The 27,364-nt window shown below is 37.5% G+C and overlaps 3 protein-coding genes across 11 annotated transcripts; 1 reads left to right on the forward strand and 2 right to left on the reverse strand.

Moving 5' to 3' along the window:
* The first annotated feature begins 7,954 nt into the window (after positions 1 to 7,954).
* On the forward strand, positions 7,955 to 10,691 carry LOC133709973 (probable arabinosyltransferase ARAD1). Its single transcript, XM_062135937.1, has 4 exons — positions 7,955 to 8,681; positions 9,213 to 9,509; positions 9,606 to 9,701; positions 10,133 to 10,691. Exons 1-4 carry the CDS (start codon positions 8,196 to 8,198, stop codon positions 10,556 to 10,558), a joined length of 1,305 nt encoding a protein of 434 aa, XP_061991921.1. The 5' UTR covers positions 7,955 to 8,195; the 3' UTR covers positions 10,559 to 10,691.
* A 208-nt stretch (positions 10,692 to 10,899) lies between these two features.
* Positions 10,900 to 13,997, reverse strand: LOC133709974 (sulfite oxidase-like). 9 transcript variants are annotated; one of them, XM_062135947.1, is made up of 12 exons: positions 13,606 to 13,997; positions 13,360 to 13,475; positions 13,030 to 13,092; positions 12,824 to 12,860; positions 12,634 to 12,710; positions 12,421 to 12,547; positions 12,236 to 12,331; positions 12,042 to 12,152; positions 11,849 to 11,950; positions 11,697 to 11,744; positions 11,382 to 11,603; positions 10,900 to 11,288 (listed from the first exon to the last, which is right to left on the reverse strand). In XM_062135947.1, exons 1-12 carry the CDS (start codon positions 13,678 to 13,680, stop codon positions 11,172 to 11,174), a joined length of 1,191 nt encoding a protein of 396 aa, XP_061991931.1. In that variant the 5' UTR covers positions 13,681 to 13,997; the 3' UTR covers positions 10,900 to 11,171. The 9 variants fall into 9 exon arrangements, with proteins under 9 accessions (XP_061991931.1, XP_061991927.1, XP_061991930.1 ...); XM_062135943.1 differs by having other exon boundaries at positions 12,421 to 12,542; positions 12,655 to 12,710; positions 13,030 to 13,100; positions 13,606 to 13,993; XM_062135946.1 differs by having other exon boundaries at positions 12,421 to 12,542; positions 12,655 to 12,718; positions 13,030 to 13,100; positions 13,606 to 13,993.
* A 4,571-nt stretch (positions 13,998 to 18,568) lies between these two features.
* LOC133711185 (protein FAR1-RELATED SEQUENCE 5-like) lies at positions 18,569 to 19,684 on the reverse strand. Its single transcript, XM_062137343.1, has one exon. It carries the CDS (start codon positions 19,682 to 19,684, stop codon positions 18,569 to 18,571), a length of 1,116 nt encoding a protein of 371 aa, XP_061993327.1.
* Positions 19,685 to 27,364: the final 7,680 nt, after the last annotated feature.

The following is a 27,364-nucleotide window of genomic DNA, read 5'->3' on the forward strand; positions in this document are numbered from 1 at the left end:
GTAGAAACTCGCCCGGGGTCGACCGACTAAGACGAGTAGCCCAATCGTTATGGATAAGGGCTTGGAGGATTTCATTGGATTTTGGTTGGATACTTTTGGGCCCTTTACATTGTAAATTACCAATCAAATTAAATTTTTTACCTAACAGTTTCATAAAAATTAATAGAGGATTGTGGCCTCTGGGACGGTGGGACCATTAATCTAGTGACCACTGTGACATTAATCTTACAAGGTATTTCAGACCAAAAAAAAATCTTACAAGGTATTGAATTCGATTCACGAATGTGTGGTATAAGGATTGTGAAAGTGAAAAGATGTGGCCTCATTAAAGTCTTGATCGTTAAATTCCCTTAGGAGTTGGGACCAGAAACTGTGTGGTTTGCAAAATAAAATTGTCAATTTTATCTTTCTTTTTTTTTTTTAAAAGGTAAAACATTCATAGCATTAACATTCATATGAGTATATCACTTCTGAAAATTTTCATCTGAATTGCTAATCGTTAAGGTGTTAAACTAGATCAAATCAATTAACGAACCAAATGTGGGTGTGTAAAATTTTGGCTGTGGCTCCCACCCATTAAATCAAGTCCACTGATCAAAGCCCAAAAATGACTGACAACAAGTTAAAAAGAGAGACACTAAAATATGGTCGGGTAGTGGAGAACGTGCAAACACCTCTCCTTCCACTACAACATGGAGTAAGGGCCAAGCACCATGAAGTAAGGATCAAGGAATCAATGACTATAAATTGACAAGCGTATGGAGGAATCAAGGAGAAAACAACGGTAACAAGTATCAATCCAATTTCCTTTTATTCTTCTCGAATTGATATTTACTTGGGTTTGCAAGTCCCTTCTCCTTATAACATCTTGCAGTTTAGGGCTTCTCAAAGATTGAAGGTGGGAGATTATATGTTGGGTAATCTTCCTCCCGAAATTTTATGCACCAACAGTTGGCGCCGTCTGTGGGAAATTGAACAAAAAGCCATGAGATAGATTGAAAAGCCATGGACGCAACCATTAAAACTAGGGCAAAAGTGAATGGGGGCAGGAGCAAATTGTTCGATGGACGATAAGAAAATTCTTTTGCTTTATATTGCGTTGAATTTTGCAGTTATTATTGATTGGAGTGAGATATAATTTTATTGTACCTTTTCATTGGTTAATAGTGAAACGTTGTAGCGTCCCGCACAGAAGAGGGAAGAGAGACACCGTAAGTAAAAATGAGAACAACGCGAACAAGCCATTCTTACCAGTCATGGACAGACGATGAGAACGTGAAACGCTCCAGACCGACTGTGGCTGAACGAATCACTAAGCCCTACGGTAAATGATTTGTTGTGGTGAGTGGTAAAAAACATCAAACACGGAACCTGCCTAGCGAGAAGGAAAATTTTGAGCTACTCGCTGCCGAGAGCGAACCCATTACGATTCCAGGATAAGAATTTTTGTTTTCTTTCATTCCTTCATATGGTTCCCTTAGCGACTGTAATTTTCTTAGGATCGATGAGCTGATATGATGTTGTAAAGTTAATAGATGAAGACAACGGCTTTCATCGTGGGAGGGACCTCAGATGGTTTGACTCTTCATAAGGAGCGTTACAATTTATGCTGATGAAGGAGAAAGGAAGAAATAAAATTGAGGGCAAACTTATGCGTGGAACTTTTACGGGGCGAGCTGTCGTAACTGACTAACTGGTAAACCATATTCCATAGTCATATTCTTGTTAAGTGATTAGAGGTATGTATATTTTGGCATGTATTATGTTGGTTTCTGTGACTTTCCATGACTTCGTTCATAGTTGAGTAGAGGATTGAATGACCTATGATCAATGGTAGCAATAGGAAATGAGTCTTCTTCATGAACATATACTCTTCCCGTTTGCCTAGCTCATATGCGTACGTTGAATTATATCATAATAATGTTTTGGATTGATACTTATTGGTTGGGAAGCCTGAGGTCAACGTGTGAGTGACTATAACCTTGCTGCAGCTGTGGTTTAATTTGATGATAGTGTGTAGCTTGTTATTAAGTAAATGTTAAACTGGTTTTTGTTTTTGTTTTGTTGTCTTGATATCAAGAAGTACTTCTGCTCTTGACATGTGTTTGTGTGAGTCAAAATCATGCATGAACTGGGTGCACTAGGATGTATTTTGGTGATCTGCTTATAACATGACTTACTTTGGAAAGTTGCTCATAGGAGGTCAAATGACCCGCCTAGCGCACTTGTAAACTGAGATTTTTTTACTTGTACCCGGCCCCTGAAATCAGCATTAATATTTGTTTTACTTCTTCATTATACTGATGCTTTGGTTTGAGTTTTAAAGTTTGAATTGCTGAGTTCTAAAAAATTCTGAATTTAGTCAAATGACACCATTGTTTTTAGGTAATGGCTACTGATTTACTGTTTTAAAGAGTTAAAATGCTTCTAGTCCTTTGTATTTTGGTGGCAACTCTAAACGGTTTATATTGGTTGCTCTCCATATTCAAATGTAAGTGGGTGCTCCTAGAAAGTCTGTAAATGCAACATCTCTTTTTCTAGTGAACCTTTTCACACTTATTTCAAATAGGTACTATATCTCAAGTTTATTTATGTGTTCGGGTAGACATGGAGATGTGATCAGAAATGTTGCAAGTCAATTCTAATCTCTGCACGAGAATTGGGTAAATGGAGCTTTAGAGATGTCACTTGTGTTTCGTATAAGCTCTGTTGGTCATTTGATTTAATGAGTTATAATGCTTGATTATCTTGATTCACATCTTTGTTTTTATTTAAAGAGTGCAGACAATTCTCATGGCTGTTTCATGATAATTATGGTGAAGTTCGCATTAGATCTTCAGTCGTCAAATGCTCAATAATGACCAGCCAAGCTACGAAGGTCAGGACCGGGGGCAACATCGTTTCAATGGAGTTGTAGCCAAACTCAAAGCAAGGCATTTAATGGGGTTGAATGAGAAGAGGAAAAACTGGTTTATACAATGAGGAAAATGAAAATCAATTGAGATAATAAATATCTTGTTATTGCATATGTTTGCTAACATGATTTTCAGTTTTGTGCCCTCCTTAGAGGCGGCATACTGAGAGTCTCCGGACTTTAAATGTGTCATCCTCAGGACGTTAAAGAATGAGTCTCCGGACTTTAAATGGGTTGTCCTTGGGACGTTAAAGAGACAGTCTCCGGACTTTAAATGGGTTGTCCTCGGGACGTTAAAGAGACAGTCTTCAGACTTTAAATGGGTTGTCCTCGGGACATTAAACAATGAGTCTCCGGACTTTAAATGGGTTGTCCTCGGGACGTTAAAGAATGAGTCCCAGACTTTAAATGGGTTGTGCTCGAGACGTTAAACAATGAGTCCCTGTGACTTTAAATGGGTTGTTCTCGGGACGTTAAACTGGCAATCCTCGAGACGTTAAACCGTTAGTCCTCGCAAGCATAAAACCAGTACCCTTAAATATGGGGTTTGAATTCTCACCCATTATCTTAATTTTGCCTTAAATATTCTTTTATATGTTTGATAAATCTTGTTTAATTTTTTACTTGACGCATGGAGTTGGTGTTGCTATTTATTTACTCTTATGGACTAACTGTTAATATCTATATACATATCCAACAAATTATCATTTTTCCTTCCTGCACTCGGAGCTCGTACGAGAAAGAAAAAGGGGGCATTGTGAGGGTGTAAAATTTTGGCTTTGAGCTCCCACCTAGTAAATCAATCCCACTGATCAAAGCCCAAAAGTGACTGACAACAAGTTAAAAAGAGATACAGTAAAATATGGTCGGGTAGTGGAGAATGTGCAAACACCTCTCCTCCCACTACAACATGGAGTAAGCGCCAAGCACCATGAAGTAAGGATCAAGGAATCAATGACTATAAATTGACAAGCACCATGAAGTAAGGATCAAGGAATCAATGACTATAAATTGACAAGCTTCTAGAGGAATCAAGGAGAAAACAACGGTAACAAGTATCAATCCAATTTCCTTTTATTCTTCACGAATTGATATTTACTTGGGCGTCGAAGTGTTTTTCTGTTTTGCAGGTCCCTTCTTCCTATAATCGATTGCAAGATGGATGCGTCTAGGGCTTCTCGAAGATTGAAGGTGGGAGATTATATGTTGGGTAATCTTCCTCCCGAAATTTTATGCACCAACACCAAATATGTCAAACTTAAACTTTTCATGTTCATAAATGATAAATCACGATAATAAATGCTTAATGATTTTCAATTTAATAAAAAATTTGCTGAAATTATCTACTCATGAATATATAAATATCTAACAGTTGTAGAAATGTGATCAAAAAGTGGGTTTCACAACCATTAATTAGAAAGCACTCATGAAATCCTCATTTTAATGGTACTTAGAAGCTCACCCCAAACCTAAAGCAATTACTTAGTAAGCCAACTTGAGAAGCATTATACCTTATAAGAAAAAATCTAACTACTTACAGTGTTCTAAAATAGATAGGCGGTAGGCGGGCATTAAGGGGAGGCCTAGGGCTTAGGAGCTTCAGTGGGGGGCTTTGGTGGATATTTATTTTAATTTAATTTTATCATACAACGTATAAGTAAGTGCATTCAAAACAAAACAAAAAACTATACTTAGTAGTATAATTAAGTGAAAACCCAATAAAAAAGCCAACTAGAGAAGCATTATACCTTAGAAGAAAAAATCTAACTACTTACAATGTTCTAAAATCGCTAGGCAATATGCAGGCGTTAAGGAGAGGCTTAACACTTAGGAGCTTAGGTGGGGCTTAGGCGGATATTTAATTTAATTTAATTTTATCATATAACGTATAACTAAGTGCAATAAAAAAAAAGATACTTAGTAGTATAATTAATTGAAAACATTGTAAAAAAGTTAAGCATGTAATGAGTATTTACATATAAGAAGTCTTTTTCAAGTATTTCACCAAAAATATAAATATATTTAACAATTTTTAAACCCAGCCAACCACTAGGGATAGTTGGGTGGTAGAAGGTCTCAGTCTGGAACCCCCAGGTCTGGCTTTCGAAACCCTATAAGGCCTTGGTGACCAGCTAATGGGTGCTTATTGCCCCGTGGCGTTCGGAAGGGATTAGTCCGGCTCTGCTGGGATACCCCCCGAATGGTGTGTGTGTTGCTAATTACTTTCTAACGCTAACCTCCCCCAATCAAAATTTTTTTTTAATGCCTCCTTTTTTTTTTAGTAGGGTTTGGAATACAGTTTATTTTATTTTTTATTTTTTTATTTTTAAGAGGATCAAAGGATTTCACTCCTACCTTCATGGTGACTCGAACCCAGGACCTCCATCTTAGGTAGTAGGGGTTTGGAATACAGTCTATTTGGGAGGCTCAGTCTACCATCCGGTTCTAATAGATCCTCTATTAATATAAGTAAAATAATAAAACTCCTTTTAAAATGCGGGATAAGTGATTTAGAAATAAAAAACTAATTAAATGAAATAAAAGTAAACTTCACCAACATGAACAAAACTAATCACAACAAACATTCATGTTGCATGTATTATCTTCCGAAATTATAATCATCAAGCATGAATTTTGGTCATTCATGTTGCATGTATCATCTTCCGGAGATTATAATCATTAAACATGAATTTTGTACCTTTACTCGGAAACCTTTTTTTTTTTTTTTTTTTTTTAATGCAAAATTAAAAGGTGTGCAAAGTTTTTCCTAAATACGAATGCATAGAATTGACCGACTTTTTTCATTCTGAAAAAAGATTAATACTGCAAATTTCTAGTGTGTTGATAGTTTCAATACATGATTGCTAGTATATTTTACCCAAATGGATTAACATTACCGATTGTTATGAATGACTTCTATAGATTAATTCATTTGGGTAAAACCATTGATTCATGAAAATCTATATACTTTATTATGAATGACTTCTATAGATTTCCAAGCATGTACAAAATATAAATACAAAAAACAAAAAATAAAACCAATGCAGCCTAAACACAAAATAAGATAATAAGGGTGTGTCCTGTAACGTTTTATGAAACTATTTTTGTAATACTGGATTGTAGAATGAAAACGGGGAATTAAACTATACGTTTTTAAGATGTAAATACATATCTATAGCACTCAGTTTAGTTTTTCCTCAGTAATCATGAAGCATTGACTATTTTGTTTGTATTTATTATGAATCCTTTATTGGTTGTTATGAGAAAAGAAACAGAGTATTGTGAAGGAGATTGAACAAGAAGAATCAAATCCCTAAATTTTGTTTATAAAATATATCATATGAAGTTGCAAGCTCTTGAATATTTAGTTCAAAAAGATAATTCAATCAAATGTCTCAACCTTAGTTGTTAATTCCTCTTGCCCATGAGATAATCCAATTATATTGAAGCATAAAATACCGAAGCTTTCTTCCTAAATCATCCGTATAAATAAGTTATGACACGTGAAAGAAGGATTTTCTAAATCCTTCATTCTTCTCTACTGCATGATTCTGCAAGTTTCAATTGATTGAAAAAGACGGGGAAGAAGAAAGTTCAAACAGCAGATAAAGTAGATGAGATCATGAGAAGAGAGAATAAGGCTCAGTGGAAATTGTGGGAAAGAAAGAGAGAAAGATCAAAAGAGAGGAGAAGAGTTTATGGATCTATATATGTGCTTAAAAATAAAAAAAAATATATATCACTTTCTCTAATTGCAGGGCAGGTTGTTTTCAGGAAACAATGAAAACGTCAAAAAGTCATTTCCCATATTTATTCATAGTTTTTGAATTGTTTCCGAAAATTTGTTTTCCTTGTTTTTCAAATTTAATGCATCGAACGCAAATTACATAAGTTTTTGAATTCATAAAACAAAAAACAGTATCGCAAAATGATACCGAATGGACCCTAACTCGTTGCCTCTTCAATGCTCAAGTATCTTCTAATAGAAATTGACTCAAATGAATGATTGTTACTCTGTCTAGCTAGTTTGTTCTCATTCCTAATCTCCCAACAACATAAAGATACAATATAGATCACTTGATGTTTATGGTTAGTTATTCTCATCAATTTTGTTTTCGCCGATTAACATATATCATAATAATATTGGTCAATGTCTTGATCTATAATCAATTAATTGAAATTCAATTGTTCAACCTTTCTTTGAACCATAATATAAATTCAAATCGATGTGAATAATTAATAAGATAAAATTTAGTATGTCATAGCAACATTGTTCAAGGTTTTAGAGGTCGACCACAATATTTGGGTTTTAGGGTTTCATAACTCATTTTTATTGCTATTAGGGTTCGAAGTATCACAATTGAAAAACAAAAAAAAATCACATTCAACAACTACAATAAACATGTTGGGTGTCAAAAAACGTTGATATCATAAAAGATTAGAGAAAAGACAAAAAATCAAGAAAGAGAGATGATGAAGGACCAACTTTTTCGCACGCAGAGGGAAGAACTTTGATAGATTTTTTTTTTTTGAAGAGGGAACTTTGATAGACTTTTTCAAATCTTTGGTCTGGAGGCTGGAAAATTATTGGAGTTTGATATATATAGTTAACACTACAAAGTCCATGATTTTCTAATTCCATAAGTATGAATGATATTTTGAATACCTCTGTACTTTTATTCATTTTTAAAAGTCTTAATTGAATACCCCTATATTTGGGTGGAATTCATGAAATCTTTAAAAATCCTAATTGAATACCTCAAGACTTTCATGGACTTCTAAAAATACACCCAGACTTTTAAATTCCATAGATTTCTTTAAAAGTTCTACTAATTCCATATACAATACACCCCCCTAAGGTTCACAAAGATCCTTACACAAATTCTTTTGGTTGACTTTCTAAAATTAAAGACAAAAAATTTAGACTCAAAATCTCATAGAAAAACAACACTATACCAATAGCCATATAGCTAGTGAATGTACTATAAATATTGAAATGGCCACCTCTAAATTCCAAAACTAATTTCTAGTTTTCTCTCAACACTTTCTTGTTTTAGAAGGAACAGAAGGCTTGAGTGGGGCTTAGTGTACAAGAAATTAGATAAGCAATTTTGGAAGCAAGGTCCCCCAATGTCAATTTATTCCCCAATTTGTTTTTGCCTCCTTAGCCAAATCAGACCGATAGTTCCCTTAATTAAATACTAGTCCCTACCCAGGTCTCTACTACTGGAAGCAGCAAAATGGAAGATAGTAACTAACGTCCGATCAGATCTCGGAAAAAATGTACCGGAAAGCCGCAATTGCCCTAACCTTCGCTATACTACTCCTCATCACCTACTCCATCTTCATCGGCACCGTCGATTTGCGATCCTACTTCATCCCGCTCCTGCAATCCTCACCGTTGGGTACACAGTCGCAGTCGCTATGTGCGACCGGTCCGCCGCTCAAGGTGTTCATGTACGATCTGCCGCGGCGGTTCAACGTGGGGATGCTGAACCGGAAAAGCACGGAGGAGGCGCCGGTGACGGCGAGGGAGTGGCCGCCGTGGCCGGGGCACTCCGGGCTGAAGAAGCAGCACAGTGTGGAGTACTGGATGATGGGGTCGGTTTTGTGGGAAGGGAATGGCGGCGATGGGAGTGAGGTGGTTAGGGTTTTTGATCCCGAAGCGGCCGATGCGTTCTTTGTGCCGTTTTTCTCTTCGTTGAGTTTTAATACTCACGGGCATAATATGAACGATCCGGAGACTGAGGTTGATCACCAATTGCAGGTAAAATTGATCGGAGTTTCGATTGTTGAGGTCAATTGCTGTGGTGAAATTTGATAATCTTGTGTTGAATAGTTGAATTGTGTAGTTGAAAGTCTTAAATTGGATGCCTTTGATTGAATTTGTATGCTTCAGTACATTTCTCTGTTTAGAAATGAGATTTCGGTTTCTATATTGAACAGTGTGTGTGGTTTGCTTTTCTCTAGCTGAATTGAAGTGTTTGCTTAGGTTTTGAGTTCAAGTGTTATGCAATAAAGAAAATGTAGAACAAGTTTTGGAATTTAGAGAGGAATCCGGTGATGGTTTAACACTTTAACCATGTAGATGGCTGCTTTGTGGATTTGGAGCCCTTTCAATGAATCAATGGTCTTGCTGTTTTGTTTTTCTTATCTTTGCTTGGTCTTCGTTAACCAGCTCTTAAAATTTCAAAGTCTTGCCACTGACGGTTTTTTCTTTTCAAAATACTGTCAGTAGGTATTAGTAGTTTCTTCCAAATCCTTGTTATGGCTAATCTTTGTGATTTTGTGATTTCAGATAGATTTAATGAAACTCTTGCACGAATCCAAGTACTGGAATAGATCTGGGGGCAGAGACCATGTAATCCCTTTGACGCATCCCAATGCCTTCAGATTTCTTCGACCACAAGTGAATGCATCTATTCAAATTGTTGTGGATTTTGGCCGGTACCCTCATGTCATGTCAAATCTGAGCAAAGATGTGGTCACCCCATATGTACATGTTGTGGATTCTTTTAAAAATGATAACCGTTCAGATCCATATGAGTCCCGCACTACGCTTCTTTTCTTCCAAGGAAGGACATTCAGGAAAGATGTATGTTAGTATTAGAGTAGTTTTAAAGAGAAACATCCCATCTTAAACTTTCTGCTTTGAGCTGTAATTGATGATCTCTGGTCTTGTTATATACAGGAGGGCATTGTTCGTGTTAAACTGGCAAAGGTTTTAGCTGGTTATGATGATGTTCACTATGAGCGGAGTGTTGCGACAGGAGAAAACATAAAATTGGTATGTAGTGGAGTTATAAATCGGTTCATAAGTGGAATTATTTGCATATCTTGGTAATGGTCAGTGAAAATGATTCTTTCTCATCCTCTGTTTCATTAAAATATTTCAATGGTCTTTAGTAATCTTATCAAAGCATCTATCTTAATATCTACATGCATCTTTCATAAGTACACTTGAATTTTTTGCAATGCTTGCAACCCACAGTTTCTTACTTTCATGCAATTGAAGAGAATAGTTGTTGGAGGGACTTCAAGAAAATGAATTTAAAATAGGCTCTCATACTTGATAAGCAGGTTGAGGTGGCCTGCAAAACGTAATTCATTTTGAGAAGGATAAAGTTCCTTTTGCATAGCAGGAATTTGCCTTTTCTCGTCTTACTAAGAAAAACTTCTCGTGTATCTCATATTTTTTCCCTTCTTTTGTTAAATCAGTCTACACAACGGATGCGTACATCAAAGTTCTGTCTGCACCCTGCTGGAGACACTCCTTCATCTTGTCGTCTCTTTGATGCAATTGTGAGCCACTGCATTCCTGTCATTGTGAGTGATGAAATTGAGCTTCCATTTGAAGATGAACTTGACTACACCCAGTTCTCAGTATTCTTCTCATTCAAAGAGGCTCTGCAACCTGGTTACATGATTAAAGAGCTCCGGAAAATGTCAAAAGAGAAATGGATGGAAATGTATAGGCAGCTTAAGAACATCTCCCATCATTTTGAGTTCCATTACCCCCCAGAAAAAGAAGATGCAGTCAATATGCTCTGGAGACAAGTGAAGCGCAAGGTTCCTGCAGTCAAACTAGCTGTACATAGAAGCCAGAGGTTGAAAATCCCAGACTGGTGGCGGAGGAGAAAGTGATTTCAGGATCCTACTTTTGTTGTACATTCTGATCTTTTTGCTCATCATAGTGACAACCCTTTAAAGGGTAAAGAATAACTACAGGTATCTCAACACCCGTATTGATTCTGCGGGTAATGTTTTACTGATTCAATAGTGTTTTTTGCATTCTTGCAGCTTGTCTATTCTTTGACCCTGCCATTTCTAGGTGTCAATTGAATATAATTTTTCCCCACTTATCAATGCCACATGTAATTCGTGCTGATTGGTTAGATTGGTTACTAATTGTCTGATAATTGCTGGTATTCCTGACCTTAAACACTGCATAAGTAGTTAATAAATTAATAATGTACTAACACAGCTTGAAGCATTGAGAATTTGCTGAATTTTATTGGTTGTGCATGGCGTGATAATTGTTCTTACTACATATATGGTGGCTCTTAATAATGGAATAAGACGTGGATTGATTTAGGAGTCTGAATCGTACATATTCCTTAGAGTGATTACATAAATTACACACACTTGTAGCAGTGAGGTAAGGTGGCATTGAAATGTTCAGATTTGTGGTAGGCTTTGATTCCTGGTGCTTGAATTGTACACAGTTGTCTCCTAAAGAGTGCGCAAGTATTGAGAATCAGAAATTAGGGTCCTCCACTTCAACACGGACCCTGTGCCAAGACGTGTTTAGTATTCCTCTCAGGTTCCAGATGACACCCACATTTTCGGGTTGGACATTTCCAGCTATATCAACCTGTTCGACAATATTGAGTGCGTGTAAGATTTTTAACCTTTTGATATACCAGAAAGCCATGAACAAAGAGTGTCATTAGCAATAGTTGCTTACTGCTTTGGTGACGATTTCAGTAGTGTGAGAGACATCTGCTTCAGCCTTAAACAGCACCCATGCCCACTTGTCACCGCTGCTTGTATCATCAGCAACATATGGGACTTCAGTACTCTTCTGGTATCTGATTGCTTCCTCCCATGTCTTGCCTCCATCGAAAGATACATCCACTCGCTCAATCCCCCGACCGCCTCCAGACACTGCATATCCATGAACTACAATCTGCACACACATTTGATGAAGGCGAGTCATGACTACTAGGTGACTAGGTCGCCTGCATTCTGCTTGATGCAAAATTGCAAATAGATCACATACCTTTCCAGGCTCTACTGTATTTTCTTCCTCCAGAGAACAAATCACAGACTGCAAAATAGATCAAAACCTAACATCCATTAGTGATCTAGTTCATTGAAGAATCTATGAAACATGGACTATGACAAATACTTCAAGTCAAAGCTATTGAATACCTGAACTGGAAAATCCATCTGAGGCCTTCTAGTTGACCAATCTATATTTTCCCAGTTTACTGTAGGAGGAAACATTTTATAGTCCCTTTGCGTAAAAAATCCCTATTTCACAGTAAGGTAATTTAGAGTTTCCACTCATTTATGTGTCATATCAGTAAAAATTGATTGACATGTTACATTTAGGAAAACCAACCTGGCATTCATTTTCAATAATATTGATGGAACTAAGCCATTTTACAGATCGAGCACCAATCACACCAGGAACAATCACACGCAGAGGATAGCCATGATCCCTGTTTAGAGGCTTTAGCATATATAAGAAGAATTAGAAGAAATCTGATTGGAAAATTGAAAACCATGTAATGCAAAAAGCTGTTCATAATTTACCTGTCCATTCATTTCATATGCAAGGATAACCTCTGCATCTAAATTTGTGGCTTGAAGTAATGGAATTGATGACTTGTAAGGCCCCCCTTTTTCCTCCTAAGCAAGACACTTAATTGGATTTTAGTGAAGATCATCTCAGTCAAAAAGAACAAATGAGTGTTACATGTATAAATATTGAACCTGACCTTGCACATATCAACACTAACAAACTCAACATGATTGCCCCCTAAGGGTGATGATACTGATGTTGACTTTGAGATTCCCACAAGTTCAAGAACATCAGCAAGTTTAGCCCCACCCCAAATGGCTGAAATTGATTAAGGAGCTATTAGTTGGTCATAAACATGTTGAAATTAAGTGCAAGTGTATCTGTGAATTAATGAAATTGAAATGGTTTTCCAATTGCAGAAACGTCGCACCCAACACCTTTCACCGGCTTTACTTTGCTCATTGCAGTCCTCCTGTTACCTGCACACTACTTGGCTAGAAAGAAATTACCGAAACAATCTCATTACTTGTAACAAAAGTTTACTGTTAAAGTTAGAATATCCAACGCAAATCTATAAACTAATTAATCAAGCAACTCACTTGCAATGTTGCTGTCACAGTGTGCTTCGAAAGCTTCCTGTTTGACGTAATATTGTAATAACCAAAAAAAAAAAAAAATTGTTCAACTAGGTCCGAATCAAGTAAAAGAGAACCGCATATTAATTACGTACAGGTACTCTAATTTTTGAGTTATAATTAGTGCCCAACTGCCCATATATAGTGATACCTAGCCAGTTAGTACTTACCTGATGTCTGCCATTGACAATTCCAGAGGCTTTTCTACCAAACCGCAATACCGCATATAGTAACTCGATACCTAAACCAAATAACTATTAATTAGTCTAATAATATTTCTTTCGTCATTCAAAAACCTGAAAGGAGGATGAAATTCACACACAAGTAACAACAGCCGCACAGAGAAGATAGGAGGTAACTAAAATATGAGGCTACCGATAAATTTTCCCATTTCTCATCTATAACTCTACAAAATAATTCCTTAACTAGCCATACATATAAAATTCAACAATTTGGCAAAGCGCTAGAAAAATGGACGTTGTTAACTAATTCTTGCTAACCTTTCAATATCATCAAGCACAGGAATTGGTCCATGGTTTCGCTTGTAGAACAAATCTACTGGGGTCACATAAGAGGCTATCAACGCCGAACGTGGTGGCTCTGCATTGAAAGGTTCCTGCAGTATATATCACGCATATACAGCAGTACAGCATATTTGAAAATAAAAAAGACGCCGAAAACCACAACAACAACAATATATTTGTTCTTTTACAAAATCAAAGACACGAATGAGAGAGTGGATTAACCTGGGAATTTACCACGAGACTTGGATGGCGAGGTGGTTCTTCAGAATAATTTGACGGGGCTCTTAAGCTTGACATTCTGTATATCAACGAATTAAACGGCAACTGAAAGAATATTAACACAGAAGCTTTGCGTGGTAATTGGGCTTTGATCTAATATATATCTTCGTGTGGGGGGGATATGGGATTGGTAGTTGGTAGCACGAACACTAAGCTCCAAACTCAGATAGTCAGATAGACCACAGAATTGTTTGGTAAACTTTTTTCCTGAATTTAGTGTCTGTATGATTTTCAATAGTGAGTGGTTTGATGGCCGGGCCGGTGATGCATCATGCATGTGTGTTCAATAATAATTTAGTGAGTTCTACCTCAAGACGCGCCTTAGAAATGAATCAAATCACAAAAGTTGTTATCTTACCAATAGGATACGTACTACGAAAAGAACAATTCTTGGATCCACCCCGGGTGAACCTGCTTGTTCACCCCTCTCCCAACCTACCAATCAGAAATAGCCACATATATTTTGAGTAAAGAAATTAAACTCTAGCTTAACTATTTATAAAAGAAATAATAAAAAATAAAAACAGAATTCCAACTCAATTAAGGAACGGACGTTAGCTAACGCTGTTCCCAAATCCATATCGTGCTCTTGGCCAGGACGAAGAACAGAGGAAGTTTTGAAACCTAGCGACCAAAAGTCAATCCATACTGTCTGAAGCTGCAACTATGGATACCATCTCTGACAAGAATTGAGGTAATTTTCATTTGGGGTTTCTGTTTCTTTTCTTTAGCCTTTGGATACCATCTCTGACAAGGACGAAGAACAGATTGCCCTAATTGGACTGAGGTAATTTTTATTTGGGGTTTCTGTTTCTTTTCTTTAGCCTTTGAATTTGGTTTACGTTTTATATGTTTAATCAGTTTTGATTTTTCTTGTTCTTATGTTCAGTCGATCATCTCCTTCTTCTTTTTTGTTGGTCAGTCGATTATCATATATTGTATTCTATTAGCTTGATCAATTATGACTCTTCTTGTTCTAATGTTCGACAATTCCATCTCAGTTTATTATACATATAGTACATGATAGTTTACTCTAGAACCTATTAGCTTCAACAGCTGACAATTTCATCTTCTTCTTTTTTATTTTTTTGGTCAGTTGTTTGTATGATTAATTTCATCTTTTATTTTTTATTTTTTTGGTCAGTTGTTTGTATGATCATATGGTCCGATGTTTAGATTACTATCTATTAGCTTGATTAGTTATGATTCTTGTGTTTCTTTTAAACAATCTTTTAATTTTGATGCTCTCTAGAGTTGGAAACTTGGAATTTAAATGCTCTCAGTAAAGAAAGAAGTTTGATCATGATTTTATTAACCATGACTGCTGGAGCAATGAGTTGCTCTGCATACACAAAACCCAAAAACTAAGCAACAATTGTTTGTTCATTAGCATATTATCAGTACTTTTAAATCGGGTTTGAAATATGGCAACTGCTGTATGCTTTGGGAAAGCTTAGAGCAGAGAAAGTTGCATGGACATTAGCCAAAGAAACTGGGTTAAAGCTTACTAGAATCTGCCCAGGTCTCATTACTGGCCCTGAATTTTGCTCTAGAAACCCAACAGCAACAATAGCATATCTTAAAGGTAATCATTATTCTGAGCCCTTACACCGGCCATTTTTTCACTGATGGATGACAGTAGACTACAATTTTTTCATTATTCACCAACACCCTTGTCACGCCCCGAATTTTGAATAATAAATTCAAATCCGAAACATGAATAATTACAATTACAAAATCCAAATCTCGAAACTTCGAGTTCATTATTACAATTCACTCTCACAAGCAATATTGTAAAGCTCAAATGAGCATAACACACCTCACAACGTACAATTGCTGTAAAACTCTAACAATTGCTCTAACCGCACGATCACCGTCCTGGTTCTCCTGTCCTGTAGGATTACCCGCTACACAATTTGAATAGTGTACCGGGAGTTGCAACAACACAAAACCCGGTAAGCTTTTGACAGCTAGTATGAGTAAACAAGAAAGAACTGTTGATTTATTAAATTACAAGACCACCACAAACCCACGTTACTTTCTCACTCTCATATATATATATATAGACACTTATGAGTTACTCTCAATTTCCCCCATAAGGTCACTCAATATTTGGCAGACAGACTAGAGCTCTAACTGATCGTTTCCACCTACCCGGCGCGAGAGCGTGGTTCACGATTTAATACTATTCAGTTCCACCTACCCGGCGCGAGAGCGTGGTTCGCTGATATTATGCCATGGTCACCCCGTGACCTATTGATCTCCACAGATCACAACAATTTATTGTTCCTCAACAATAAAACTCAACATCTCTCTCAATATATTGTTTCACAACAATAAACTCAATACCCCTCACAATATATTGTTTCTCAACAATAAACTCAATACCCCTCACAATATATTGTTTCACAACAATAAACTCAATACCCCTCACAATATATTGTTTCTCAACAATAAACTCAATACCCCTCACAATATATTGTTTCTCAACAATAAACTCAACACAACTCCAACAATACATATTATTTCACGTAATAATATATATACAGACATTCACACAGGAATGTCTAATACACCAACAATAGTTCATATGATTGCAAAATAAAGCAATTAAATATATTGGGTTCGTAATATGAACCACGTGAGGTTTACTCACCTCCAATTCCAGCTGCGTCTTCTAAAAGCCACATATCCATCTGAATCGTCCACCAACTCGATTCGTCAATCACCTAATCAGATACTATCTTGACTTAGTAAATTACTCATAAACCACACATATACTGAAATCCAACGGTCGGATTCTAATTATATGATGATCCGACGGTCGAATCTTAATTTAATGATAATCCAACGGTCAGATCCTCACGGATCGCCCTTAGGATCATCCTCCAAAATTATAATGAAGATCCAACGGTCAGATCTTCTTGAATCGTCCTTACTAACATCTTCACAAAATTATACGAAAATCCGACGGTTAGATTCTCACGAATCGCCTGCCGAATCACTATTTCACAATTATACGAAGATCCAACGGTCGGATCTTCGCCCATGACCACACAAAGTCATCGGGACAGTCATACGATCAACATATCTAAATTTGAAGTAAAACCGATGGTCAGATCTTCGCAGATCGTAAACTTAAGATAAAACGTAAAAACGTTAAATAGTAACGTAAAAACGTAAATCCACTATTTATCAACTTTTTCTAACCTAACCTTGTAATATATCAAAACGCTCGTATGGATGCGTAGAACATAGCCTAGATAATAAAAATTCAAAATATGGTCGAATGCGCTGCCACAAGCGGTGGTCAGTGGGCGGTCAACGCGGCGGTCAACGCCGGTCAACCACCTCAGATGGCAAAGTGACCAACTACAAACTGGTTCAAAATGAAAGGGTGATCGACTTCCATACCTGGAGCTAAGTCTGGTTTGGCCTAGATCGTCCTAGATCAAGCTTGGAAGTCGGATTAATCCTGTGCGTCCGATCAGATTTCAGATTAAATCAGGGACGTCGAAAAAGTCAAACCATGATCTAGCGTTCTATACACAAAATCGTGATGAAAGGCTTACATGGGGATGATCAGGGGGAAGAGGAGATCACGAAAATGGGAACGATCGGCCCATGCAACGCCGGAATCGGGGATTTCCGGCCGGGTCGGGTTTGCATGGCTGGGGTGTCTTCGATCTCCATCTGGGGGCAGCGGCGGGGCAAGGCGGTGGCAGGGAGCGGCTGGACGGCTCGAGGCGACCTCGGGGAGGGCCGGGTCGTGGCCGGAGGACGAGCGACGGCGCCGCTGGCGTCGGGTCGGGTCGGCGGGTCGGCAAGGGTGGGAGGGTTTTGCGCGAGAGAGAGAGAGAGAGGGGGGGACTATTCCGCAAAAATCAGATTTTTTTCGTCCTTAATGAAAAAAATCAGATATTTTTCCTATTTATAGAAAATTCCCAATTTTCAAATATTCATAACTTAATCATACGAACTCCGAATATTACGTTCCACATATGCACGAGATCGTATCGACGAGCTCTACAACTTTCATGAAGGAAGTTTTCCGAAATTCCATACGTATAAAAAGTCAATTTTTGAGACGCTCCTAAATACGTACGATTTCGAAATAAAATCGTTCAAACTAATTCCACCACTTCTCCAAGCCTCGTACTCGCTCCCACTATCGTGAAATCATTTCTAAAAAACAACGGAATTTAATTTGGATTTTTCGGGGTATTACAACCCTTTTGTTTTCATAGACTTGAACCAAATTCGAATCACTTTCTTGTGAATGTATTATTATGCAGGAGCCCAAGATATGTACCAAAGTGGCGTGCTAGCAACCATGGATGTGATGAGACTGGCAGAAGCACGTGTGTGCGAATTGTCGAATAAGAAGCTTACAATTTATTAAGTTTTAAAATTTTGTTATGGTTTAGTAAGATTGAGTTTATAAGCACACTGGAAGGTTTTGGAAGCATTATAAATAAATTTCAGTATGTCTGCTTGGATACACCATTATTTGTTCTGCAGATGCACTGATCTTCTGGTTAGCATCATCAAATGAAATTGTAAGAAATCAACCATAGCTAAGAGTATATCTGCAAGCTAATCATTAGTAAACAATGATGACCGGTATCCTTAAGGAAGAAAATTATGGAAAAGCTGGATATTTGGAAAAGCTTCTGAACATTTAAGCCAAGATAATTCTTTGAAGCTTAAATAAGCCATCAATATTATCATTTCATATGCAATGAAAGAGTGTCATGGTCTGAAACTTCTTATCAAACTACAAAACTGTCCCAGTGTCTATGCAATATAAATGGCACTAACACAATTCAACAAATAAAAAAAGTAATTTTTTGCATATCTTCAACTTCCCAGCTACTTTTTGCCTTCTTCATTACTTTGTGAAGAATTAGCATGATTCATTGAAATTCTTTAACCATTTATCCTCCTTCAAATTGTGTTTCTCGAGCATATTACTCCATGCCAATAACCAATCATCTTCATCCTCATAGTCATATACACACTTTCCAAAATCATGAGCAACCTGTTCTGATCCGTGAAACACACGACTTAACCTCTTTGCTGCATTTTGGTAAATATGCCAAACACATAGTCTATGATAAGTTACAGGAAATACTTCTGCTATTGCACTAGCCATTGCTGCAGATTGGTCTGTAAGTATGGTTTTTGGTTGCTTTCCAGACATCGCTCCAAGAAAAGTCTCAAAAAGCCACTTAAAGGACTCAATGGTTTCATCATATAATAAAGCTGCACCAAATACCACTGTTTGCTTATGATGATTGACCCCAACAAATGGAGCAAATGGTCTACCATATTCATTAGTCTGATAAGTTGTGTCAAAACAAACGACGTCCCCAAAAAGACCATAATCACTTACTGAACGCTCATCTGCCCAAAAAATATTCGTGATCATATCATCCTCATCAAGTTGCTTTGAATAAAAAGAAGATGAATTATCCTCTTTCATTTTTTGGAAGTATTGCAATATAGCTCCAGCATCTTCTTTTTCCATCTTCACCCTTCGCTTTCGATGTATGTAATTCCAATAGTCCTTTTCCATAAAACCAAGATTCTCTCGTCCCCCAACTTCTCTACTCATCAATTCAACTATTGCTTTTGCTGAAATTCCTGACATCTCAGCATCATCAGCATGTTCTTTTTGAGCTTTAGAGAAACTTCGATTAATCTTTAACATATGCTTCATAGGTGTTTTAATCAACTCATGATTGTGATTTTTCTCAAACGACACAGTCTGGAATTTTCCGTTGCTTTGACGATAGCAACTCATATGGGCTTTACAACCGACCCTTGTAACTGGTAATGAATAAGATGTTTCCCTCTTTGTTCTGGCCTTTCGGTAACCTTCTTTTGAGCAACAATAAAGCAACCTTACAACCAAACCCTTGTTGTTTCTCTTCTTTCGTTGTTTTCTCACATTGAAACCAGATTTTCCTCCATATTTAGCATAAGCTTTATACGCGCTCTCATCAGAACTAAACTCCATTCCGATATATAGTTCTTCTTTCCTCTCTTTGTCTTCATTTGAACTTAAAGAAGAATCATTACATTGAAAAGTCTCCTAAGTTTGCACATCAACTTCATCCTCACTTACTAAATCATCTTGTTCCTCACCTTGCAAATCAAATCCATTCTCACCCAGCAAACTGAACTCGTCATAACCTTGCAAACCGAACTCATCCTCATCTGGAAAAGCAACTTCTCTACCACTTAACAGCTCATTATTTATACATACTATATTCTTTGTAACCTGTTACCTACAACTATTAACAAACTGAACTAAATTTTATTTGTTACCTACATATTAAACTGAACTGCTGCCTTCACTTAAATTTTGACCACGATATCTGTTAAACAGCGACAAGCGTGGCCCGTGGCCCACCATTGTACCGATACTGTCCCAACTTAACCACCCAATAGGTGTTGGGTTTTAATCACAAAAGGCCTCGGTACAATTGGGTGGGATCCACCCACTTATAAGTTATATTTTATTTGTCACTTTTCCAATGTGGGATCTTTCCTCTCCAACACGCCCCCTCACGTGCAACCTAACTCTAGGTCTGCACGTGAAATTAATGACCAATACAATCCAAGGCCTACATTGGACACTTGGTAATTTCGATGGCAATACAGGGAACCCCAATTTGGGCTCATGATACGTGCCTACGTGGAGACGCAATTGGAGAAGGACCCGCTCTGATACCATGTTAAACAGCGACAAGCGTGGCCCGTGGCCCACCATTGTACCGATACTGTCCCAACTTAACCACCCAATAGGTGTTGGGTTTTAATCACAAAAGGCCTCGGTACAATTTGGTGGGATCCACCCACTTATAAGTTATATTTTATTTGTCACTTTTCCAATATGGGATCTTTCCTCTCCAACAATATCAACTATTAACGAAGAAGAAAAATTGATCAAGCTATATTCCAATTGACCAGGAAAAATAAGTTACTGCAACAGAGACTTGAATTAAGTTTTTTTTTTTTTTTTTTAAGAGAAGAAGGCAGCAGTTCGGGCAAGTAATAAACAAGTGTTTTTATCCCATGTATACACAGACAAAGTGGAGATATAAAACAATCCATATATGCAATATGACCTTGAGAGACAGGTATCAATTGCTTCAAAATATCTTACAGGACAAAGAAAGAGATTCATGGTTAAGTCCCAATTATATATATTTAGTAAAAATCAGGTAACAGAGACCTAAGCAAAAGTGGTTCCAAATTTTCACAATAGGAATGAGATTCCAGAAATCATGATCACATGCACTTCTTACTTTATTGAGAGCATTTAAATTCCAAGCTTCCAACTCTAGACAACATCAAAATCAAAATATTGTTTAAAAGAAACACAAGAATCATAACTGATCAATGATATAAATTACTATACAAGTATAACCAAAGAGTTAAAGCTATAGCATTGTTCTGCCACTACGTTGTGTACTCAATGGTTTCAATCATATAGTTGTATATGTATAATCAATATAACCATATTCAATTGACTAATAAAAAAAAAAAAACAAAAAAAGAAGAAGGAGATGACTTAATCGAAACCATGTGCTGATATAAACAAAATATGAAAGCTTAATCATGAATTCCTTGAACCGTATGACTTGATCGAAACCATATATATGCTGATATAAATATTACCTCCTGTCCAAGCGCAATATGTTCTTCATCCTTGTCAGAGATGGTATCCATAGTTGCAGCTTCAGTCAGTATGGATTGACTTTTGGTCGCTAGGTTTCAAAACTTCCTCTATTCTTCGTCCTGGCCAAGAGCACGATATGGATTTGGGAACGGCGTTAGCTAACGTCCGTTCCTTAATTGAGTTGGAATTCTGTTTTTATTTTTTATTATTTCTTTTATAAATAGTTAAGCTAGAGTTTAATTTCTTTACTAAAAATATATGTGGCTTTTTCTGATTGGTAGGTTGGGACAGGGGTGAACAAGCAGGTTCACCCGGGGGTGGATCCAAGAATTGTTCCTAGGGAAACTAAATTCATAATTGATATTCATGCTCTCATAAGCTCCACATGAAAAATTTTGAATTTTCTTTTCTTGCTTCTTAATTTTGTTCTTTCCCATTTTCATTTCTATATCAGGCCGGGGTTTGATGATTTAACATCTAAAACAATTTTCTCTAGTCGTGATGTTGTTTTTCATGAAAATATGTTTCCCTATTCCACCATGCCACACGACCTACGCGATGATGCAACGATACCATTACCTGTACCTGATGTCTCTCAACCATCACTCTACCTCCACATACAAATCCTCCTACTATTACTTCACCTGCAGATCCTCCAACTATCATTTCACCCACAGATCCTTCAACTACAAATCCTCCTACTCCACCTACAAATACACCTACCATCACTCTAAATGAATGCCTTCCCAATGAACCCACACCTACCATTCCTCCAAATGAGCCTTTGGACCCATCACCACCTCCTTCTGAAGTTGTGCCCCGCCGTAGTACCTGTGAGCGTCAACCATCAGTACTCCTCCGTGATTTTCATTGCTCACAAGTTATTTCTGATGCTCCTAGGTCAACAACTTCTTTGGGGTCAGGTACCCGTTATCCTTTATCCCATTTTATTTCATATGCTGCTTTATCTCCATCTCACCGTTCCTTTGTTGCTAGTATTTCTAGTCTTGTCGAACCTAAAACCTTTTCTCAAGCTGAGCTTGATCCTAACTGGAGGAAAGCTATGCAAGCAGAACTTTTGGCCCTTGAACAGAACAAAACTTGGACACTTACCTCCTTGCCCCCAGGGAAAAATGCAATTGGTTGCAAGTGGGTGTACAAAATCAAATACAACTCTGATGGCTCCATTGAACGCTACAAAGCCCGTTTAGTTGCCAAAGGGTATACTCAGAAGGAAGGACTAGATTATAAAGAGATGATTATACTCATTTATATGCGTGTAATTATATCTAAAACACTATCAATAAGTAAATCCTCATGTCAATTAATATGTAATTAATCCATTTTTATTTACTCTGTAGAAAATAAACGGAATTGCGGAAACGAGAGAAAATTGTGCAAAAATTAAGCAAATTGGAGTTTTCAGAAAAATGACAAAATGATCGATGCCGGTGAGCTGCAATTGATGTCAAGAAGTGTGAAAAATCCGACATCATAATCGGTGCAAGGATAACTTCGAATCATGAAAGAGACAAGAAGAAAAAGAAAAAATGAAGTGAAGTGAAAAATGGATAATTAATTAATTAATCATTGATTGATTGATTGATTAGTTTGCTAGCCAATGGTTTAGTTAATATGGTGCACGTGTCACCCCACCTTCCTTTCTTTTCAATTAACTGAAGATTGCCATCAATTTTGTTTCCTTTCCCAGCTGCTTGCACGTGCTCCTTTTTCAATTTTATTTATTTTCTCTCCTGGCCACTCACATACTGCCACCTCAACCCTTCTCTTATCCTCTTAGCCAGCCACCGAGACGACTACATATACAGCCGTGTTCCCCTGGTCAGCAGCTGACCATGGGGAATATGGTCACTCACCGTCCGATTGAAATCGGACGGTTGACAGCTCTCATCTCAGATTTCATCACTTAGCTATCAACCGTCCGATTTCAATCGGACGGTGAGTGACCATATTCCCCATGGTCAGCTGCTGACCAGGGGAACACTACTGCTACATATATATTCATAGTTTCTCCTCCTCTTGACCCGAGCACAGCGCCGCACCACCAGAAAACAGAGGCAGCCCTTTGGGCTGCTCTCTTCTCCTCTCCCCCCCTCTCTCCTCTCTTCTTCTCCATTTTTCATAGTAGGTTTAGTTTTCTTTTGGGTATTTATAGAATTTCTCACACAAGCTTCAAGGAGACATCAAAAGCTACAAGATTCAAGCTTTAGGTATTTGTGGGAGTTGTAATCCAAATGAAGTCATATTAGCTTCCTAGCTAATTGTGGCTACCTTTGTTTTCTCCTACACTTCTCTACTCTTTTCTATTTGAATTTGGTAATTTTGATGTCTATGATTATGGGTTGTGAGTAGACTTTGTTGGGTGTTAGGGTTGTGTGCCCTAGCCCAAATTTGATGTAATGGATGCTTAATTTAATTTATATATGGAATTTGTTAATTATTGGATGCTTGTGTTTTGTGATAATTGATTAGAATGCATGCTTATGAATTGTCAACTCTTGGGTATGTGTTTTAATATTTCTAGATTGAAATTTAGGGGATGACATCCTTAGATTTTAGAGCTAGAACCCCGATTTAATAATCGTGGGAGATATAAGCATGGTTCACTACATGATTTGCTTGATCGCAATTATGGTGAGCTTGGTTGCCTAATTCCTCGAACTCTAGGCCTCTTGATGTGAATTAGTGACCCTTGAACCGGCTCTAATTCATGTCAAGTGAGTTCCTACGGCCCTTGAACTGGAGTAGGAATACCATGAAAGGGAATTTCGGCCCTTGAGCCTTGAAAAGCCTTGGGTACGGCTTCTACCATCTTTAATAAATTGCACGTAAATTAAATCAGCATCTAGAGCATTGAATTAGGGTTAGGAATCACCCCTAACTACCAATCCCATATTTATATAATTTCTTACCTTGCTTTCTTTATCTAGTTTAGTTGTTAGTTAAAGTTTTCATTTAAATTCTTGCAATTTAGTTATTAGAAATTTAAATTACAATTATCGGTGACAATTTCGACTCATTGTAAATAACCACCACTAAGCTCATAGCTTTGATTAGGTTTCGGTGCAAACCAAAGCCGAGCATTGCTAAGTCTTGGTGCCTTAGAGTAGCATTTTTATTTATTTTCTTTTTTTTTTCTTTTTCTTTTGTTTGCTAAGTGTCTTTATTTCCGATTACTCAAGGATTGTGGGTTAGCCACTAATCCCCGTGGTACGATAAACTTTGGGCATAATACTTCCCTATCTTGACAATGATACGTACGCTTGCGTAAATGTGTATCAAGTCAATGGCGCCGTTGCCGGGGATCGAACCCGGGTCACCCGCGTGACAGGCGGGAATACTTACCACTATACTACAATGATTCCGAAGAAAATGATAGCTTGTCTAGTGAGGAGGATGTGGAGTTTAAAGTCATACACCATAATCCCTTGTTCATCGAGGAGGATGCGGAGCTTCAAGCCATATACCATAATCCCTTATTTGTTGAGGTTGATATCCCCATGGAGGAAGAGAGTCCTTCAATACTTTGTGATGGTGAAGAAATTGAAGAGGCAAGGACTTTCTCTCCTCCCACATCCATGGAGATCCATCATGAGCTTCCCAAGGTGGAGAGTAGAACATTGAGCACTTATGTTCTTAATGAGAGGATTGGGATCAAGGTACTTTTACCTCCCAATCCACCATTCAGTGGTCAATGTTTCTACAATGAGGTGATGGATTGGAAAGGAAATGGAGCACTTGCACTCACCCTTTCCCATCACTCTCAAGAGCTTCTACCACCTATTGTTCCTATGGGCATCATTTCTACACCACTTGAGAATGAGAAGGCAAGGATAGCTCCTAGAAGAAAAATTGAGAAGAAGAGGAAGATTAAGAAGCTATACTTTTGGCCACCAAATGGAGTATTCTTATGTAGCTCTTGGTCTTGTCTCTATGACACATCGAAGAGTCCCTTAGCCCCAAACAATAGGGTGGTCGCACTTGAGAAGTATCCACCTTAACAAAGATCACAATCTACGGACCGGCAATGAAGTCCTTAAACAAAGCGCTCGCTAGGGAGGCAACTCTAGCACATCATCGGTAGTATTTCTTCCTTGAGTAGTTTCTTTTTGTAGTGAATAAAGGCTATTTAGCCATCTTTTTGGGAGGTTGGGAGGTGGTGGAAGTTCGGAGAATGAAGAGACATTTTGAGTTACAATTCTTATACGGAGGTCATGGAGGACAATTTTAGGTTGTTGTGAGATGTGTTGGATGTGGTCAAGGCCATGTGCTTAATGGAGGACCTTGTCCTTATTCTTTGGTGGCCTATTTGTGACGCATTGCTCTTTGGACACTATATATTTCTCAATGGAGTCGATCTTTCATGAGCACCTAGAGCTAGCTTGGAGCATACGTTAAGGAAGTCAAGGCCTTGTGCCTTGAGGTTGGTGTCTCATATTTGTCTTCTCCGAAGGTCGCGAGCAATGGAGGTCAAAAAGGGGGTTTTCTGTATCTTTTCTCCGCATTTAGATTTTCATTTAGATAGTTAATTTTTGTGCCTTCGCCCGGACTTCACTTTCATGCCTAAATCTGACACGGATTTTAGCTTTCGAGCTCACTTTACAACATTGAGGACAATGTTGGTTTTAAGTGTGGGGGTGAGGGCTCGGACGCCAAAAAAAAAAAATTAGATTAGCTGTATGTAATTATATTTTAGTGGTTAATGCCTTTTTCCAACCCCAATGACGAGACATGGACTTAACTTGTTATGATTGTGGATAGATTGAGCATGATCTAGGACTTTGAATTTGTTTTGTGATTAATTGTATATGTGATCTATGCTTGATTATATGTGTGCACATAGCCTATGGTTAGGTTGGTCCATCATAGTTAGAGAAGCATATAGATTATTCGATTAACTTGCATGCCTTATTTGTGAGCTTTTGAGCCTAATGTCTATAGTGTATGCATTGTTCATTCACTTATTCTTTCATGTGTGTACAATTCATGACATTGCGTATCTAGAACTTACTTAAGACCTCTTGAGGCTACTTTTAGCTTGCGACATGATAGAAAGGATGGAGGCATTAGGACTATATACCACCATGGCCAAAGAAGCATGTGCCCAAAAATATTTACCACTAGATTGCCACTTTGAGCCTATATATATTGTTAGCCTTTTTGTTCATTCGCACCACAAATTCCTACCTAGCCTATACACTTTTATCCTACCCTTCCATGGTAGTTGGTGAAGCGATTCGAGAGAATGACTTTATGTTTGAGTGCTTCAAAAGAAAAGAAAAGAAAAGTCAAAAGTGTGAGGTTATAAAAGAATAAGTGTGGGGGTGAGTGATTTGTATAGAAAAGAAAGTTCTCAAAAAAAAAAAAAAAAAAAAAAGTTTATGAAAATAGAAAGAAAGTTCAAGGAAAAGAAAAAGGTGAACGAAAAAAAAAAAAGTGTTGAAAAAAAGAAAAAAAAAAAAACTAGTATTATTTTTGTTTATAGTATAGTGTAGTGTGGGTTGTACATCGGGATTAGAGTGAGTGACTTGGCATTTGAAAGCAAAAGTCTTAAATCTCTACAAGAGAGAGTTGTTTCATCTATTTCTATGGACTTTGTATTTCCTTATCCTTCATTTCTTATAGCCACTCACCCTTAGCCCCATTACAACCAAATAAAAGACCTCTTAATCTTGAATGTTGTGGGTTACCTAGCGGAGATGAGATCGAAGAGCAAGCATATGGCGGCGCATGTTGTGAAATTGCTTTTGAGTGAAATACATATAACCCTTAAACACTTGAGCGGTAATATTCAGTGAACCTATGTGAGTTTAGTGGGTTATGTCGGGTCTTCTATATGTCTATTTGATTGTGGTGGATTGATTTGACACATGGTCAACACATGCATATACTTTAGCATTTCTCACATGTGCATCTTAATTGCCTTACAAATTCAAAAATCTTATATTGTGCTTCGTCTACTTCATGGTCATATACATAATTAGTTCTCCG

This window comes from Rosa rugosa, chromosome 5 (genome assembly GCF_958449725.1).
Source record: "Rosa rugosa chromosome 5, drRosRugo1.1, whole genome shotgun sequence".
Lineage (NCBI taxonomy): Eukaryota > Viridiplantae > Streptophyta > Magnoliopsida > Rosales > Rosaceae > Rosa > Rosa rugosa.